Below are 18,535 nucleotides of genomic sequence, written 5' to 3' on the forward strand. Positions count from 1 at the left end.
TTGCATCGGGAGAGTAGTTTTGCACTTTTCCCAGTCTCCGGGTCCTTCTCTGAGCTGATTTCCATTCTCTATGCAGTGTTGCATTTCCAACTCCAGTGCGTTCAGCTCATTGATGGTGTTTATTTCAAATTTTGTGCTTCTTTTAAGCTTTTGTTTGTATTCCTCTACTTGCTCTTTGGCCTTGTCTCTATCTTGGAGAGATTCTCTCAATATATCTACATATTCCTTAGAGGGTGTGGCATCTTACAACTCCCGCAATGCCTTATTTCTTTCTCCTAACTTCTTCGCCTCCTTTTCTTGGTGCTCTGATTTCCAAGTAGTAGCGTTCAGTGCTTTTACCAGACTTTGGTCTTCATTTTCTACTTGTTTTCCCTTTTTGAAAGCACGTGTATTGGGAGACTCCTAGCCTTTTGGCTATTTTTTTTTCAATGTTGCTGGTGTTGCTAGTGTTGCTATTGTTGCAGTGGCTCTTTGTCTGTATCCTCATCTTCCTCTAGGTCATGAATGCCCTGTTGCAGTTTGCAAGACATCTACTCTTGAATTTCTATCAAGGCTTGCAGCGCCTGATCCCAGACCTTGCTGAGTCTGGCCTCCTTTGATGTTTTTATTACTGCTGCGTTGGCATCTAGCAAAAGAAACAGAACGTCTTCTTCTTCCTGGTTCTTTGAGGCTTGGGCTTCTGACTGGGTGACTGCCGACGGAGTTGTGCTATCTAGCACTTCATCTTTCAATCCTTGGATGGTGTCGACCCAGACCTTTGCTGGCTTTTTTGCTTCTATTAAGTTTGCTCAGAGCCCTTCCACTTGAGGTTGGATCAAGTGCTTCTCACTGATAAGGACTTTGATCTTCCCCTCACTCAGCTCTTTTTGCTGTACTAGGGCCCTTTCCGCTGTGGCAATCTTTTTCTGCATCTCCTAATTTTCTATGCCATCATCTGTGATTTTCTCTATAAATCTTTGGCTTTAGTTGTGTCATTCATTAGCATTCCATGTTGTTTTATGGTTCAGGGCACACATCTAATTGATTGTGCTTCGGGCCTTCATCTTATACTCTTCCATCAAAGAGAGAGCCTGCGAGAGAGGATGTTTTGGGCTACAGACATCAGTCCTCTATTATGTGTAGCTGTTGGCTGGGGAGTTCTGCCTCCAACTCTTCGGGTAACCTGAGACTGTGGCTTGGGCCTTCCTGCACCTTCTGTGCTAGAGTCGCCACCCAAGGCCACACTTTTGTCGGTATGACAACTTATGTTCTTATGGGAATCTTCCCCTTTTAACCTCCTTCTTCTCTCTTTTTTTGATGTTCCCCTTCTCTCCTTGAAAAATAGAGCTCCCATGGTGAACATCATGGAAGGAGCGGAAAGAAGACCCCCAGAAATGGGAAGGTATGGAAATAGAGGCCGTGGAAATTATTCAAGAAGAAGAGGCCAAGGATGTGCCGGAGGTTATATAACCTTCACATGCTACTATTGTCAATAGCCTGGACACACCACAACGGAATGTGCTATGAAGAAAAAATATGATGAATAAAGACAAGCAGAATTGATGCAGTTCAAAGAAAATCTACCAAGCACCAACATGATTCAAGCAGCTGACATTCAGATGGAGGTTCATGACATCTTGGCAGTCACAAGGGCTAAAGCTAATGAATTTGGTGTAAAACTAACTCTGTTAGATAATCAAAACTCACCCAAATCCCATAAGAAGGCAACTATGGATTGGGAACATCACGAAAAGGTGAGGATCCAAACTACTAAGGAAATAGAAGGAAAGGTAAGAAAAAGGAGGATGACTCATGCGAAATCATCACAGATCTTTTGAAAATAATCAGAAGCAAGCGTGTAGAGAACCTCAATGAGGAATGCTTTGAAGAAAGTTAGAAAAATGCCGACTGGTTGCAAACCAATGTAGTGTCAATGTACTGCTGGGATAGACAGGTCCAGCTGAGACAAGTACTAGACTTATGTTTGAGATTCAAGGCCAAGATCTTGATGGCAAGCATTGAAGGACTCAGCAAGGAACTGAAGCACTCAGTAGAAGAAGAAACCCCGGAATGTAGCAATATGCAGTCGGAAGAGCCCCCAACATCTAGAGATGATGTAGTAGCCAAAGTCACAATTCAACTGAACAATGTACTCATCAATGATGCAGTGTTGGATGGAGAATCCGGAGTGAATATCATCACTGAGGAAACTGCATTGGGATTGGGTCTCAAGTGGGAGCCCATTCTATTTAACATAAGAATGGCAGATAACAGGATAGTAGTACCTAAAGGAATCATCAAAAACATCCCAATTAAAATCAAACAAGTTGACTTCAAGGTCAACTTAGTGATTATTACCACAGAAAACCACACCGCGTCTTACCAGGTGTTATTGGGAAGGCCCTAGTTGAGACAAGGCAAGGTAAATTAGGACTCGGGCAAGAATAGAATCACCATTAGAAAGGGAAAGCGGAAAGTCCATGTTGATCTTTCCGATGCAAGGGGATCAGTGAAACTTTTTCAAAAGCCAAATCCATGCAAACACATTTAACATGGCAAGGTAAATTAGGACTTGGGCAAGAATAGAATCACCATTAGAAAGGGAAAGCGGAAAGTCCATGTTGATCTTTCCGATGCAAGGGGATCAGTGAAACTTTTTCAAAAGCCAATCCATGCAAACACATTTAACATGTCAGAAGGGTTTGATGATGATGAAGAGAATAGAATACTCTGTGAACACCTGGACTTGGTGCCCTTATACTTGTTAAATGTGGATGAAGTAATAAGGCATTATGCGGAAGCAAAGGTTGAAAACGTGGAAGTAGCAAACAACCAAATGAAGAAAAAAGAAGAAAATTATAGAAAAAATAGAGGGCTCAAAATTGAGAAAAACCTTGCAAGAGAAAGACTCGAAAGAAATTAAATGGGCCCGGAATCTGGAGCAAGAAGAAGAGATCCAAAAGATCAGAGATTGGGTGCAAAAGCAAAAGGAGAACTAGGAAAACAATGCTACAAAAGTAAGCCCGAACAAACTACGAGAGGTAAATCTAGGGGATACCAAGATGTCTTTGCCTAGGCATATGAAGACATTTACCCTAAATTCTTCTAGCACAGCATCAACTTAAAAGAGGGAGTGATACCTGTCAGGCAGTAGAGGTACAGAATGAACCCCAATCATGCAAAGCAAGTCAAAGTTAAAATTGACAAACTACTGAGGGTGGGTTTCATCATGCCAGTGGAAAAAGCTGACTTGATATCCTCGATTGTAGTGGATCCCAAAAAGAACATAAAAATCAAAATCTGTGTGGACTACCACAAGTTGAATGCTGCAACTAACTCAGATCCCTTTCCACTTCCATTCATGGACTCCTTGTAATCAGAAGACAGGTAGAACCAGGTGAAGATGTACTCCTTTTTGGATGGTTTCAACGAGTACAACCAGGTAAAGATGACTCTAGAAGACAGGGAGAAGACCGCCTTCATCACTAAATAGGATGTCTTAGTGGCAACCGTCATGATGTTTGGCTTTAAAAATGCACATGCTACCTTCCAGAGATTGGTGTAAGATATTTTCTATGACTACCTGATAGATTTCATGAAAGATTTTGTGGATGATTTCAGCGTGTTTGGAGATAAGGGAAAGCAAATCTATTACTTGAGGCTATGTCTGTAGAGATGCAGAGATACAAGACTAAAGTTAAATGCGGCCAAGTGTACATTTGTAGTAAAATCTAGAACACTATTAGGACACATTGTGTCAGCCCAAGGATTGGCTATAGATCTGGCTAAGGTGGAGGCTATATCCAAAATGTCTGCTCCTTAGAACATTAAGCAACTTGAAAGGTCCCTTTTGGTAAGGTGAAGTGGCAGACTAGATTTTTGAACTATCTAGCACATGTAGCTTACCCATTATATGCACTTACCAAGAAGTATGCAAGGTATGAATGGACTCCGGAGTGTCAGAAGGCATTCTAATTTCTGAAGAGCATGGTGTTAATTGCACTTGTGATAATCAATCTGAAATGGAATCTAATGTTCCATGTGTATGTAGATGCGTCAAACAAAGCAGCGGGTAGTGCACTAATGCATGAAAAGCAAAAAGGTTTATATGCAGCCCATCCATTATGCTAGCAAAGCCCTCACAAGGGCGAAAAGGAACTACAGCACAACAGAGCGTGAAGCCCTTTCAATGATCCCGAAAAGTGCAAAATTTGGTGGATAGGACCATTCATATTAAAAGACCCGGTCAGCTAGAATGCCTTAACCTTAGAAAACGTGGATGCTACACCCTTTCCAAAGATAGTAAATGGCTTCAGAATGAGAAAATACAAGGGCTAACCAGTGGTAATTACACTGGAAGAAGGAGAAGCAGAGGGCCAGGAGTCAATCCAGAGCATATACTCTTGCATGATCTCACTAGTGGAGGTGGATGAGGAAAATTCAAAAAACCACAAAGCCACAGAAGGGTGGCTAGACCGCAAAAGCTTAGATCTCCGCAACCAATCAAAGCTAGATAGTAAAAAAGTAAGTGATCAACAAGTGTGCGCCAGCCCTATCCATGTCAACAACTCAAAAGGCCACGATGTTGGCATAAGGAACTGCATGGATGACAAGTGTCACAACATCATTAATACTCCACTCGCACAACGGTAAGATGGGAAGATGGCAAGAATGCTTTAATACCATTAAGCCCAGACAGTGGGCATGAGATGAATCAAGGATCACAATACATCAAAAACCAAAAACAACAATGCCCCAAAAAAGGAAGTGAAAGGAGAAAACATTGCAAAAAGAACACAAGGAGTCTAAACATGCACATTCACAATTTGCCCTCTTGCTCACAACTCTCTCACCCATCTGCAGCACTCTCTTAAAAGACAATGCCATGCCTGAGAAAAGCCTCTGCATGCCCATGATAATCCCTAACATGAGGAATAAAGAACATCAGGAGTGGGAAAAGAAGTGTGGATTTGAAAAACTACTATAGCACAAGTGGGAGGAGTTGCAGGACCCCGAAGATGGGCGGAAGTTGATCAATCAATTTCTGGAGACTAACACTATGCACATAGAGGGGAAGGTACAATTCTATGTACTATGATTATACATATTACAAATTGTGAAAGTTGGTGGTACAGTGCATTCCTCCTTGAGGTGACCTTCATGTTTGCATTGGGAACAGGAACAGAACACATTTTTGCGAAAAATTGAGACCTTGCTCTTTTTCATTTCTTGCATCAGTTGCTTTACCTATAGAATCAATTATCTGAGGCTTACTTATGCCTTCCCAGTTTTATTCTTTTTTTCTTTCTTTTTCTTTACCACCATTGGAGTGTCCTACGAGGAGTCACTTGAATCTTCCTCTCTTCAGTGTGACACTCTTCCTGGGCTTCCTCTTTTGCCTCCTTTTTCGACTTCTTTTTTTTGCCCTTTTGGCTAGCTCAACCAGTTCCTCAAACTCTTCTTCAATTTCTGCTTGCTTTTTAGTTATTGCTTGCTTTGTGCTGAGACTGCTGCATGAATGTCCAGCTTAAGCCCTTAGACAAACCAATTAGCAACAATTTGCATTGAGGGTGGGGTTTGTTCTTCCACTCTCTGCCTCAGGCTTAACAGTTTTGTTGTATAGGCTTCTACTTCCATGTCCTCCTATCGAAGCTCCCTCATTTGATCACTCACAGGGTTGAGTTGCATACTTTATCTTGTGAAATCTTTGCAGAAAAGAAGTCATGACCTCTTCATAGGTCTGGAAATGGTTATCTTAATATCTTGACACCCACTCTATGGCTCTATCTTTGAAGGTATTCATGAAAGCATCTCTGCGAATTTCATTCAGCTCTGGCTCCTCCACATCCTGAGGTCTAACCACTGTCCAGTATTGCTCAAACCTCCTCACATGCAGATTTGCATCTTCCCCTTTCTCTCGTGAGAACACCGGAAAATTTTCGGCTAATGACGCCATGGCTTCCTTGAACCTTTTCAGGGGGTTTTGTTGTGGTTGTTCTTCTTGGTTTTGTTGCTCCACCCTTTCTGGGCTTTCCAAATCTGGACTGTGCATCGCTTCTTACTCTTGGCACTCCTTTTCTTGGTCCAAATTGAGCTTGAATTCTAACACTTCCTCTTGCTCGTGTAGGGTTACAGAAGTTTTCGCACTGACTTCTTGATTGTAACGGTGCAAGGCACTCCCACCAACTGCTGCGAGCTTCCTAGAGGGTCTCTTGGAAGGCATTACTTTTCACCATCCTTAGAATCAAGAACATGCAGAAAGCATGCCTGAATCTGGTTGGGTTGTCTGGTGAAAGGTTCTACGTACTGACTTTTCCGAAAAGTTCCTTCCATGATATGGTTTCTCCACAGACTTGTTTTAAGTGGACCCACAACTTTTCTTTACCTAAAGGTACAAGATGCTACTTAGTGGAGGTTTTCTCAACTTGAGAGATTTATAGCCAAAATGCTATAGAGTTTCTTTCGTAGGAAGTTTCCTCGTTGTGGAAATGTAGTAGCGGTCCAGTAGAGTTGCGAGGTAAGGATTCTCCTCATCACAAATCTCAGTAGGCTTTTTGCACCCTTGTGCCATCCATGTGTCAATAAATGTTGACACTCCAAATGCCTCCTTGTGTTTTCCATGTACTACCTATTGATCTTTAACTTCACCTTTTACAAATGACCATACAATTCAACCTTTTTGACAGTGGAACCTTAGTCTATTTATTTTTCTAATGTGCATGCTCCTCCCTTGCTCTAAACATGTTGTACCCTCAAACATTGTGTTTCTCAGTAGAAAGATGTCATATCAGCAGGCACCTGGTCCACTAAGGGTGTAGGCTATTATCGATTGGTAGGAACCAAAGATGATAATAGAAGTTGAAGGATTCATAGGATTGATAGGGTGGTTTTCATTTTTATTCCTGATATGAGAATATATCTTCTCCACTGATAGCACTCCTTAAAAAGGATATCCGTTCTATTGGTAAACAATGTGTCAAAGTGATTTTGATAAGTTGAAGGTCACCCTGGTGAAGAAACCGTCAGTGCTAAAATTGCCAGAGTTTGGGAAGCTCTTCGAAGTTGTTATCAATGCCAGTGGATTTTCCATTAGAGGAATCCTAATGTAGTAAGGGCATCCTATAGGTTATGAGTCTCAAAAGCTAAGACCTCATGAAAGGAACTATGCTATCCACGATCTTGAATTACTTGTAGTAGAGTATGCCCTGAAGCTTTGGTGACACTATCTCCTCGAACGGAAGTTTACCTTGGTTACACATCACAAGAGCTTAAAGTGTATTTTCACCGAGAATGATCTTAGCATGAGGTAGATAAGGTGGATGCAGATGCTTTAAGAGTTTAATTTTGAGATGAAATATAGGTTAGGCAAGGAGAATGTATAGGTACTGGCTAATGTGCTTAGAAAGAAGGCTTCCTTACTCGTGGTGGTTACGATAATTTCTAGCCCTCTACCTACCTACATAAGATCATCCTCAAATAGAATTTTACCTTGGTTATAGATTATAAGAGCTTAAAGTGAATCTTCACCCATAATGATCTTAACATGAGGTAGAGAAGGTGGATGTAGACACTTTAAGAGTTTCATTTTGAGATGAAGTATAGGTCAGGCAAGGAGAATGTAGTGGTGGATGATTTGGAAGGCTTCTTAACTTGCCTTGCACTTACATAATTTTTAACCCTCTACCCACCTCTGCCCACTGAGATCATGGACAAGATTAGATTGGATAAATTTTTTACCCCTGTTATTGCATTGCTTAAGCAGGAGAGTAAGATCACTTAGGAAGTCAAAAAAGTTCAAGGATTCAGAAGTGAAGAAGGATGTCTGTACATAAGTTTCCCTAAAGATAGAGATCTTAAGAGAAGGATAAAGCTCATGATAACCTTATAGGAGGACACCCCAACTATGTGAAGAATCTCATGGCAATAAATAAGAGTTTCTTTTGGCTTGGACTTAAGAGACAAATATTGCAACATGTTTAATAATGCCTTGGATGGTGCACTACTAAGAAACCCTATGTATCACGTGCGTTCAAGAAGTATTGAAAAAACCCCTTATCTGTGAATTTTCCATGAATAAAATGACCCCTTTTTCTTTATGGACTTATGTTTTTTTTTTCCAAAATCAATTAAAAAACCCTTTTGTAAATGTATTTCTGTAAATTTACCTTAAAATTTTGAATTAAAAAACCCCTTCATTTGAACTCATGTGGTATACTTACATATTTTTAGGTGAACCCCCCCAAGGATAATGCCTAGTTTTCTAGAAAAGATAAAAGGATAAAAACACCAAGAAAGTTGCATCCCTTAGATATTTCATAGATGAAATGGGAGAGCATAAGCATGGAATTAATTACTAGATTACCTTTAGTTAATGCTGGATATGACTCCATCTTAGTAGTAGTAGATCGATTGACAAAAGTTACTCATCTACCCCCCTCATCTGATTCCAAAAAAGAAGACTTACTTAGCTCTTGGCAGTAGAAGATCAACTAACAAAAGTTACTCATCTAGCCCCTCATCTAATTCCAGAAAAGAAGACTTATTGAGCTCTTGATGTTGCTAAAGTCTTTTTGAAGGAAATATTTAAACCTCATGGACTGCTAGAAGGATTGTCAAGGATGGAGGTGTGAAGTTTGCATCCCATTTTTGGATTGCTTCCTTTGAAGCTGTGGGAACGTCTCTAGATCTGAGTACTAGATATCATCCAAAGACTAATGGTGTCTAGACCAAAAGAGTGCAATAAGTAATCAAAGATATCCTTTGAGTATTTTGTGGATGAGATCGCAAAGATAGATAAACTATCTTTATTTGGTGGAGTTTGCTTATTAGAATACATCTGATCATCAGAGCATAGGAATAAGTCTATTCAAGGCACTTTATAGATAAGATTATATGATACCTTTAGATTGGTTTGACCCACTAATCAGAGTGGAAGTATTGATAGATGATATGGATCAGATGCATTCAATAAAAAAAGATATCAAAGCTGCTCAGGAGGCAAACAAAAGCAATATGCTGATCTCAAATGTACTTCTAAAGAATTTGAAGAAGGTGATATAGTTTTTCTTTGAGTATTACCCAATAAAAGTTCTCTTTAATCCTTAGGAAAGTATAAGAAACTATAACCTAGATATTATTGCCTTATGTAATTACAAGGAAATTTGGGGATCAAGCTTATGAGTTTTTGCTTCCTCCATACTTAAAGATCCATAATATCATTTATGTGAGCTTATTGAAGAAATACGTACTAGATCCGAGCTATATATTAGATAATGAGCACGTTGCCTTTCCCACTTAAGGCCAAGTGGAATTGGAAATTGAAACAGTTCTAGACATAAAAGAAAATCCCCTTAGGAATATAATTTTAAGAGAGTATTTAATTAAATAGAAGTTCTTCGCAACAACAAGTTAAAGATGCTAATTGGGAAAATAAAGAAGATATAGTAAGAGATTATTTATAATTCGTGAGATGAGGGTATCTTGTATTTTCAAGTGGGGGAGAATGTAAGATCCCTCTCACTGTACATCTGAATCTACTTAGTCTAAAGTTCATGAAATTATTAAGAGAACTAATTCTAAAAATTAAAAGTAATAATTGGTTATTTTGAATAAATCAATAGAGCAAAATGTGCATAGGTACACACGTGCATATTTGAGCCCAAGGCTTGACTTTGCTTAGATGATATGGAATTCTTAAGAATGAAATAAACTATGCTAAATGTGCACAAAAATTATTACAAATTTTAGAGATTAATCCTTTTAAATTAATATGGGTAAGATCTACACACATGGTGTATATATGCACATGTGCATGTGCTTACAGGTATGGATAAATACACATATCCTAACCATGGAAATGTGGCTTGGAAAAATTTAATAAGGTTTGTGAAATTGAGAACCTGGAAATAATTAAGAATTAGTAGTCCCATATGAAACCTAGACATGTGGACTTATGTACCCTTGGTATATTAATCGAGGACTAGTGAGCAATTTACAAGCTAGATATTATTTTGTGCTAAGGTTGGATTAAAAATATTAAAATTGTCAAGAAGAAATTAAATGGATGTAACCCTTTTGAAGAGATTACAAAGGTTAAGTGTAAGGCCTTATAAATTTATTTAATGAACCTTGGGCATGGTCTAAGAATAAGGGTCAAATTTTAAATTATTAAAATGTAAGGATAGAAAGGATAACATAAAGATTGGAACCATGCTTAAGTTGAGTGGAGTTAAGAACTAGCTAAACTCAATTTTATGCTACTAGTTAAGTGAAGAGGGATTGTGGGCTAACATGACACTTGGTAGTTTGGTTGGGCCCTTAAACAAGAATAAATACCCCCCTCTCTCCTCTCATTTTCTCCACACTTGTTGCTAGAGAGAGTAGGAGTGAATTTACAGCTACTTTTGCTTAATAAATGCCTAGATGCACCTGTAGAGGAACTAGTACCCTTGGCATTGGCTTTTGTGCAAGGCTACATCATAATTGGGATATTTTGGGCTTTGTTTCCAAGGAAGAAAAACTCTTGGGTTTTTAAGCTAGTGGAGAGATGTACTCCATCTTCTTGCAAGCCCGAGTTAACATATTCAAGCTAATATGAAGGTTGGCTACCTAAGTGTTAAAATTTTGAAGTACAATTGGTACTTTCCTCCTTTTGAATTGAAATGGGTGAAATTTAAATTGTTTCTTTATATTTAAATTCTTTATGTATTAATAGAGAATAGAAAATGGTCAATTAGTTGATTTTATGTCTAATTTTGACCTTAATTACCCTTAATTAAATATTAAATGGGGAGAAGAGGCCTAGATTCATTTATTTAAATTAATCTAGTCTCTTGAAAATTCTCAAAGAATTTATAGAGAATAAGAAATGAATTTTAGGAATATAATATTTTCATATCAAGTGCATTTAACCTTAGAAGTGAACCCTTTGTCATTTGTACCCTTTGGCTTATTTACAACAACCTATCTAAGAATTAGGATTTAAATGGATTAATCTATAATCCGACGGCTGAGAGTATTGGATTAATTTTGGGTACTAGTCTAAGGTTGTATGTATAGGTCAATAATGCATAGTTTGAGCCTTTATAGTCTATGGTATACATCTACATGTGCATAGGAATTCATGGATGTGAATGTTCATTTAGGTGCACATGAGTCTAGAAATTATGCCCTAGATTTTTAAGCCTAGACCTTAGATTAATTACTTAGTTAGACCTTAGGTTTAAAACCTAGTCAAGGGTAAGAATAGGGTAAGAACTCAATAAATATGAAAACTGGTGCTCTAGGGGATGAACCTAGGATAAAATGAGAATAGAGGTCTTGAGTTTTAGGAATTAATTCAATAAGTTTGTGCATAATGTGTATACCCTATGTATGCACACAAATGTTTAAAGATTACACATAAACAAATGGACCTCATGGAAAGTAAATTCGGTTAAAGATTATCAATCAATGAGAAATTAAATCTTTGAATAAGAAATCATTGAGAAAAAGATAGATTAAGATTTTCAAGAGAGAAAGTGGTTTTAGGTGGATAAGAAGGCATTAGAACAATTAAATTTGACATGTTAGGATACTTAGAATCTTAATTGAACATTAGTATAAATAATCCTAGAGAGAGAATAATCCCTCAACTATAATTCTAGAGAGAGAAGAAAGGAACTTAGATAGAGAAAAGAAAAAGACCCTCCTTGCGCAAGTAGAATAAAGATTAAGATTAAGGAGAGGATTAGCTCAAAGAAGTATGATTGATCTCTAAATATCTAGGATTAAGTAGGTGTCATCTGAGAGGAGAATCACACGAAGGTCATCAAAGACTTTGACCCCTCTCAGCCAAACATGGGTGCACTCCTGACACGATTGGTGTGATGACAAGAAGCCGATCGGGAGTGAAACGAGTAGGGAAGTGCTTGGTGACTAAGTATGCATACTAGTACCTAATGTGGATACGTGGAGTATTCGTGCTTCTGGGATAGGTGACGACCAATAGAAGTGACTCCTAGTGTTTATTGACATTAATGTTGATGTGGATATGAGACATTGTAGGGATCCTCCACTAATCTTCATGGGGCGGTCCAAGTGTTTCGAGCTCATTGGTGCATATCATCTTGTTCACGGATCACGATCATGGTGCAAGGAGATTTATTGAGGTGACATTAGTGTGTTACTTATGTGATGTAGACATATTATATATATGCATAGTTTCAAACATATAAATGTGATGTGGACATATTATATATATATATATATACATATATATATGCATGGTTTTGAACATATATAATATGATGTATGTTTTCTTTTAAAAAATGAAATTTTTTTAAAAGGAGTGTACAGTGTGTGTGTGTGTGTGTGAAATCTTGCTTTCTATAACTAGTGCAATGAGTAAAGAGATAATTTCAATTATAGGTGTATGAGCTCACACGGCTCCATAGATCTAGTGGAGGGCAATAGACTAGACCAATGGGATTGCATGGGGCAAGGCTTAGCATATGGATGTGGTCAAAGTAGATAAAGGATTAAACATTAAAAAATGGGCAGTAAGGGGAATCTAAGAAGTAGGCACTTTCCAATCCGAAACAAAATTGTGTCTTTTAGAGTGAGAAAAACCTACGAGCTGAATAGTTTTGTCAACAAATCATGAACGAGGATAGGTGCATTATTAAAATTGAGGAGTCATGATGTAACCTGCTTGTGAGAATTATGAAGGGAATACACCTCTAGAGGAATCGTTCCTTGCGTGAGGATTATTCTAATCATAGACTAAGAGTGTCTAACAAGACATTGTTATATGAGTTCTTGACTGAACTGCTCTCCCCTTAGTGTGACTGCGCTGCCATAAATAGAGGGGAGGGGTCTTACAGTTGGTATTAGAGCTAAGCTAGGTTTAGATGCGAGACACTGATGGTTAAATGTATTTTTATCATATGATGCATTGCCTGGAACCGAAACCTACAATATTCAACTAGGTTTTCCTTTGAGAAGGAGCAATAGTTTGAGTCCTCGAGCTATCGTAGGAGGACGATATGATAGCCTTTACATTCCAACATCTCCTCTCTTCAGTTCGTCGTGCTAGATTAAGTCACCTTGGCTCATTATTACTTCTCGACCCTTGCTAATCGGAAGTACATATGGTTTTCGAGACAATGGATTATGGCTACATGTAACTAGGTTGAGTGTCTATATCAGAGAACATTGCCCTTGATTGATCGGATTTCGTAGGAGGCATAGTTCTTTTTACGGACCTCTTCAAAGAGATCTTAGGGTCCATAGACTTATGTATAGTACTCTTAGGTGCTATATTCCTAGGACCTTGACAGCTAGTTTGACCGAGTGTATTATGGCATGTCTTTTGAGACGTATTGTTGCTCTATGAGAGCTAGGCTTGGTCACTGATTACTTTTCCTTAATGTATTCAAATAAAACTTATTGGATGTTATCTTGTTTTCTATTTGAACATTGTCTTCTATTTTGAGTAATGTTGTGTAAAAATTAAAGAAATGCAGTATGGAGCAGAATTTATTTTCATAATCGAGGAGTCAAGACATCTTGTTTAGCTTGACGGAGCCGCTCGACGTGACCTGCTTATGAGAACTATCAAGGGGATACATCTTCTGGAGAAATCATTCACCTTTCCTGGATGAGGATTATTCTAGTCAGACTGAGAGGATATGATAGGATAGCTAAGCATTATGACATTGTGATTTGAGGCCCTAAGTGAGTCGCTTTACCCTTAGTGTGATTCCGTTGCCATAGATAGAGGGGTAGGAGTCTCACAAAAGAAGTCCGTAGTAGACATTGTACTAGTATAATTAATCAACTTGTACGTGAGTTGGGCGAGTTGGTGTAGCCTATTGGCTCTCAAGTGGAGAACCGGTGTTTGAATGCCACCCTCGAACAGAAAAAAAAAACATACATAATACACATAATTCATAGAGTTTTCAATGTTCACTCAATGGAATCAAATGGGTTCCAAGACGCATCTTGGACCTAAAGTACATGACAACCCTTAATGAAATGGAAATTCGAGCTTATCAATTGATACAATCCCACGAGGCGGAGTGAGGGCTCGGCCATGTGGCCCTCGCTCGGCCACGTGGAAGCTCCCCCAAACTGGGGGAGTGGTCACCAACTCGTAATCATTAAATAGCTGCCTCTCCTTGTGTAGAAAACTTCTGTTTTAGGGGGGCTGTTCACGACTTTCCAAACCAAGGGTTTGGCCTCTGGTGTGGCCAAAAAAAAAAAACAATGGTGTGGCAATGTGAGAAACGAACCAAGTTTCATATTAACAAAGAACAGGTTACACATTCCAAAACTACCTCGAGGCTTGCACACCATCCCAACCAGGTACGTCTGAAGGCGCGAAACTTCCCCACAACGGCAGCGCGCAAGAACCCAAGCGATGCAGGCGGTTGCTGGATGTGGGGCGCGGTGAACGTGTGAAGAGGTTCTTAGAGGCATACCAGCGCCACAGTTTGCCAAGCTGGCAAATGGCCGGTTGCTTTATTCGGCTGCACAGCGGTGCTTCTACGTCTCTTTCAGCGTCAGTAAATCCAGTAATACTCACACGCCCTTACTTACGAAACGAATCTTCGTGTAAACCTCAAATTCTCTCCTTCTGATGCTGTGTTTCCGTTTGATTTGATTTGTGTACTCATAATTATGGAGCACAATTTCTCAGCTTGGAAGCACTTTGTTACCTTCTGCGTCCTGGTGTTTCTCTTGGAACTCAGTAAGTTATGGTTCCGATAGGAAGTAATATGGCTTCCAAATCGTAGATTGATGAGTAATTACTCCAGATTAAAGTAGGTTGGGAGCTTATCTCTCTTTGAATTTTCGCATTTTCTCTTGAGTCAACGAAGTTAATGGAAAGGCTATGCCTGACTTGTTTTAATTTGTTTGTTGCAGGGAGTACTGATGCAACGAGGTTCACAGTAGCCAACAGCTGCGCCTACACAGTGTGGCCGGGGCTTCTCACGGGTGCGGGGCTGCCTCCGTTGGCCAATGGGGGTTTTGCGTTGAGGTCAGGCCAATCAACGACGATAACTATGCCAGTAGGATGGTCCGGGCGGCTGTGGGGAAGAACAGGCTGCAGATTCTCAAGCGGAGGGGTGGGCAATTGTACGTCGGGGGACTGCGCTGGGAGGCTGCAATGCAGCGGCGCAGGGGCGACACCACCGGCCACACTGGTGGAGTTCACACTGCAGGGCCATACAGGGGCCAGCGAGGACTTTTACGATGTGAGTTTGGTGGACGGGTACAATGTGCCGGTGTCGGTGACGCCCAGCAACAAGACGAACGGCACGTGCGGGGTGGCGGGCTGCAGCGTGGACATCAACAAGAGCTGTCCGAGCGACCTGCAGGTGCTGGACAATGGCGAAGTAGTGGCGTGCAAGAGCGCATGCTTGGCCTTCCAGGAGGCGCAGTATTGCTGTTCGGGCGCGTTCGCAAACTCGGCCACTTGCAAGCCCACCTCATACTCGAGGATCTTCAAGGCTGCTTGCCCGAACGCTTACAGCTACGCCTTCGACGATCCGACAAGCATCTACACGTGCTCCGGCGCCAACTATGCCATCACATTCTGCCCGGCATCCAGGTGCTCGAGCTCGAAATTATCTCCATTCTTTTAGATGATTTGTTTCATCATGTTTTTTTCTTTTTTTTAGGGGTTTAAAACCGCTCGTACGTATATACGTCTACACCGCCTCTCCACTTGTCCAAACAAAGAGAGGGAGAAAAAGGGCTCATTGCACAACAAGAGGAAAAGAAAAAAGGGGGCAGACTGAAAGGAGTTTTTGCAATGAAAGTATTTTTTTTTTGGGGGGCTTGGGTTCATGTTTGGGAAAGTATTTTTTGTTGTATGGCTTGACTGTGGCAACCTGTGGGTCACCTACTTGTATGCCCAATGGAGAGCTCTTCCCACGGCGAAGCAATTCCAAGGTTAGCCTGTGCACATGCACGTGCCGCTACATCCATACATGTCTAGGGGTGAGGTGCAGCATGAATGCATATAGGGCTTTGGTGTTGCTTGACATGCACAGACCTACATTGTAGCGAGTGAGCATTGCAAGTAGCTATCATTGGCAATGTTAAAATTGATGCCTTCAATAGGCATCATTGCCCTCCAAAGCTTTAGAGGAAGTCTACCTTTACATTTAGTTTCTAAAGAAGGCCATCTGAAGTAAAATTTTAAAAGTAATGGGTTTCAAGTCAAGGCTAAGGTACCTTATAGGCTTTCAATTTTGAAAATGTTGAAGTCCAGGGTAGGGTTGCAAATTTCTACCCCGGTCGAGCGGGCCGGTTGCTTTTCTAAAACACGCATCAAACATTTTTGGCTCATTCGGATGTAAAGTGCATCCAAAATTCTGAGGTGCCCCACAAAAAATACATAAAGAATGCTTAAAACACGTGGCAATCAGGGATTTCCATCAAGAATGACAACCGGGGCTACCTGTCAAAACAAGCGAGGGTCGAACCTATGAACTCCCGTTGAGACCTAGATCCATAACCATCTAGGCTATCAAATCGCTATCCATCTCGGCAACAAGTGTGCAAGTGATGGTCGAACCCATGACCTGCCATTCCCTAACCATCGTGGCTATTTGATCCCTAAGTGTCCCTACCCAACTCACCTACACTTTCTAGATATGTCATTCTCCCATGCATCCTTCCACTACGTGTTACCTAAGTGCCATGCTAATGAATCAAATTTCTTTTCTTTTCTTTTTTAAATTTAAAAATTGACGACTAATTTATAATTTTATTACAATCCGGATATGTTGGTTATAAGCAAATATTTCTATAAGCCTATCTACGCGTAGTTTTCTTTGACCTCTTGTTTTCTGAAGCGCCCAGCTACCGAGAATGAAAGCGCGTAGACCTTTACACACAGAGTGCCTAGGCTTTTGTGCTCAAAATGCGCGAGTCAATTAAATAACTCAATAATAATGTGGTGACAACAAAAGAAATGGCCACCGTTGTTGCTTTTTATGTGCTAGGGGTGCTAGTGGTCTGCCACAGGTTATAACCTTCAACCTATGTTTTGCCCTCGGCAGGGCATCGACAGCTACAAAGAGGAGGCCCGGCATTTGGTGGGTAATATGCGTGGGGCTCTTGGGCTGGCTGGTCTTTGAGAGGAATCTATCATGACACGAATAAGACGCAAAGGTTCGAATCAACCGTTCCTCACGGCAAAGGAACAAAAAGTAATTTTAGCCTTGGTGGTGGATAGACAACATATATCACCTTTGCTCATTTCCGAATACATTTGTGTGTATTGCCTACATAAAGTATGTATATGACCCATATAATGTAGCCATCAGGAGTCACTTGGCTTAATTCAATCCACACTCCCATCATTCACACATCTCCAAAGAAATTCTTGACTTGATATCACGTTAGCTTTCCCCCCCCCAAAAGTTTAAATTATCTACTTTTGTGATACTTTTCTTTTAGAAAAGTGGTTCACTTTTACCTGGATTTGCAAGCCTATGGGTTATAAAAATGTCGGCTTTTCAAAAAGCGAGGAATGCATTCTTATCACTTCAAGAGTATTATATGATGTATCATATCCATGAGAGTACCTTTTCATGATGCTTCTATCAAAAAGTCTAAATGGTTTGTTCTTTTCTCTCCCTTACTTAGTCCTTTCTCTGTGTGTGATGTGAAAAAAGTAGATCATTTTTTTGCATGTGCTAGTGGATATTGAGATTTTAAGTTGCATTCCAAAGAGAAGTCACTTTTTGTGGGCTAGCTAAATCATATGGTAGAAAAATATATTCACTCCTAATGTTGTGTGTAACTCATGAAACAAACATAAAATATCCATGTAGCAATAATGGTACTGGACTATTGAATAATCAAATGTTAGCTCTTCAATCTTAAATGATAGGTCATGAGCTAGAGTTAGTGAGTACTAGACATGGATAAATTTCATGGAATGTACAGCCACATTACCCTACACATGCAGAACACATAACCCTACATAGGTAGAACACACATATTTCAAAAAGATGTAGTAACATGTCTTATAATAGCCTCAATATCTCAAAATTACGGTAATTTAAGGTGGTGCCACGAGATGACTAGTGGAAATAAATATACACTATGTTAATTTGTGGTTCACATGTTTCTGTACAAGATTTTCCTTATTTGTGCACCTATCTCTCTCTAATTTCTTTTGGTGTTTGAACGAAGGTATATTGGATCTATCGAAGGGTGAATGGTAGTGATGTGTCATTTATATTTATGGTTCATTTGAATGTATATGTTAAATTTGGAGAATATTGGTGGTGGATACATAAAATATGCAAAAAATCAAGCCTTATAGGGGGTAATGTAACTGTTTGTATTTACATTAATGGTTTAATGAAATATGCATTAAAATTGGAAAGATTAGGGGTAGTTATGGAAAACCTGCTGTTGCTCAGTAGAGAAAATTTTTGTTGCTACACTGTGATTTTGTTGCTGGGTAGCAAAATTTTGATGCTATATTGTTATAAAACATTTGAGAGAGTTGTGAATATTGAAATTAGGTTATATATGTCACATACGTACA

At 39.7% G+C, this 18,535-nt stretch overlaps 1 protein-coding gene across 1 annotated transcript; it reads left to right on the forward strand.

Annotated features, from left to right (window-relative positions):
* The first annotated feature begins 1,541 nt into the window (after nucleotides 1–1,541).
* Nucleotides 1,542–17,604, forward strand: LOC147640436 (osmotin-like protein). Its single transcript, XM_086825321.1, has 7 exons — nucleotides 1,542–1,733; nucleotides 1,934–2,211; nucleotides 2,343–2,401; nucleotides 14,445–14,534; nucleotides 14,660–14,710; nucleotides 14,887–15,574; nucleotides 17,034–17,604. The coding sequence occupies exons 1-7, from the start codon at nucleotides 1,542–1,544 to the stop codon at nucleotides 17,125–17,127; spliced, it is 1,452 nt and encodes a 483-aa protein (XP_086681447.1). The 3' UTR covers nucleotides 17,128–17,604.
* Nucleotides 17,605–18,535: the final 931 nt, after the last annotated feature.

This window comes from Cibotium barometz, chromosome 3 (genome assembly GCF_041138505.1).
Source record: "Cibotium barometz isolate CiBa-2024 chromosome 3, ASM4113850v1, whole genome shotgun sequence".
Taxonomy (NCBI): domain Eukaryota; kingdom Viridiplantae; phylum Streptophyta; class Polypodiopsida; order Cyatheales; family Cibotiaceae; genus Cibotium; species Cibotium barometz.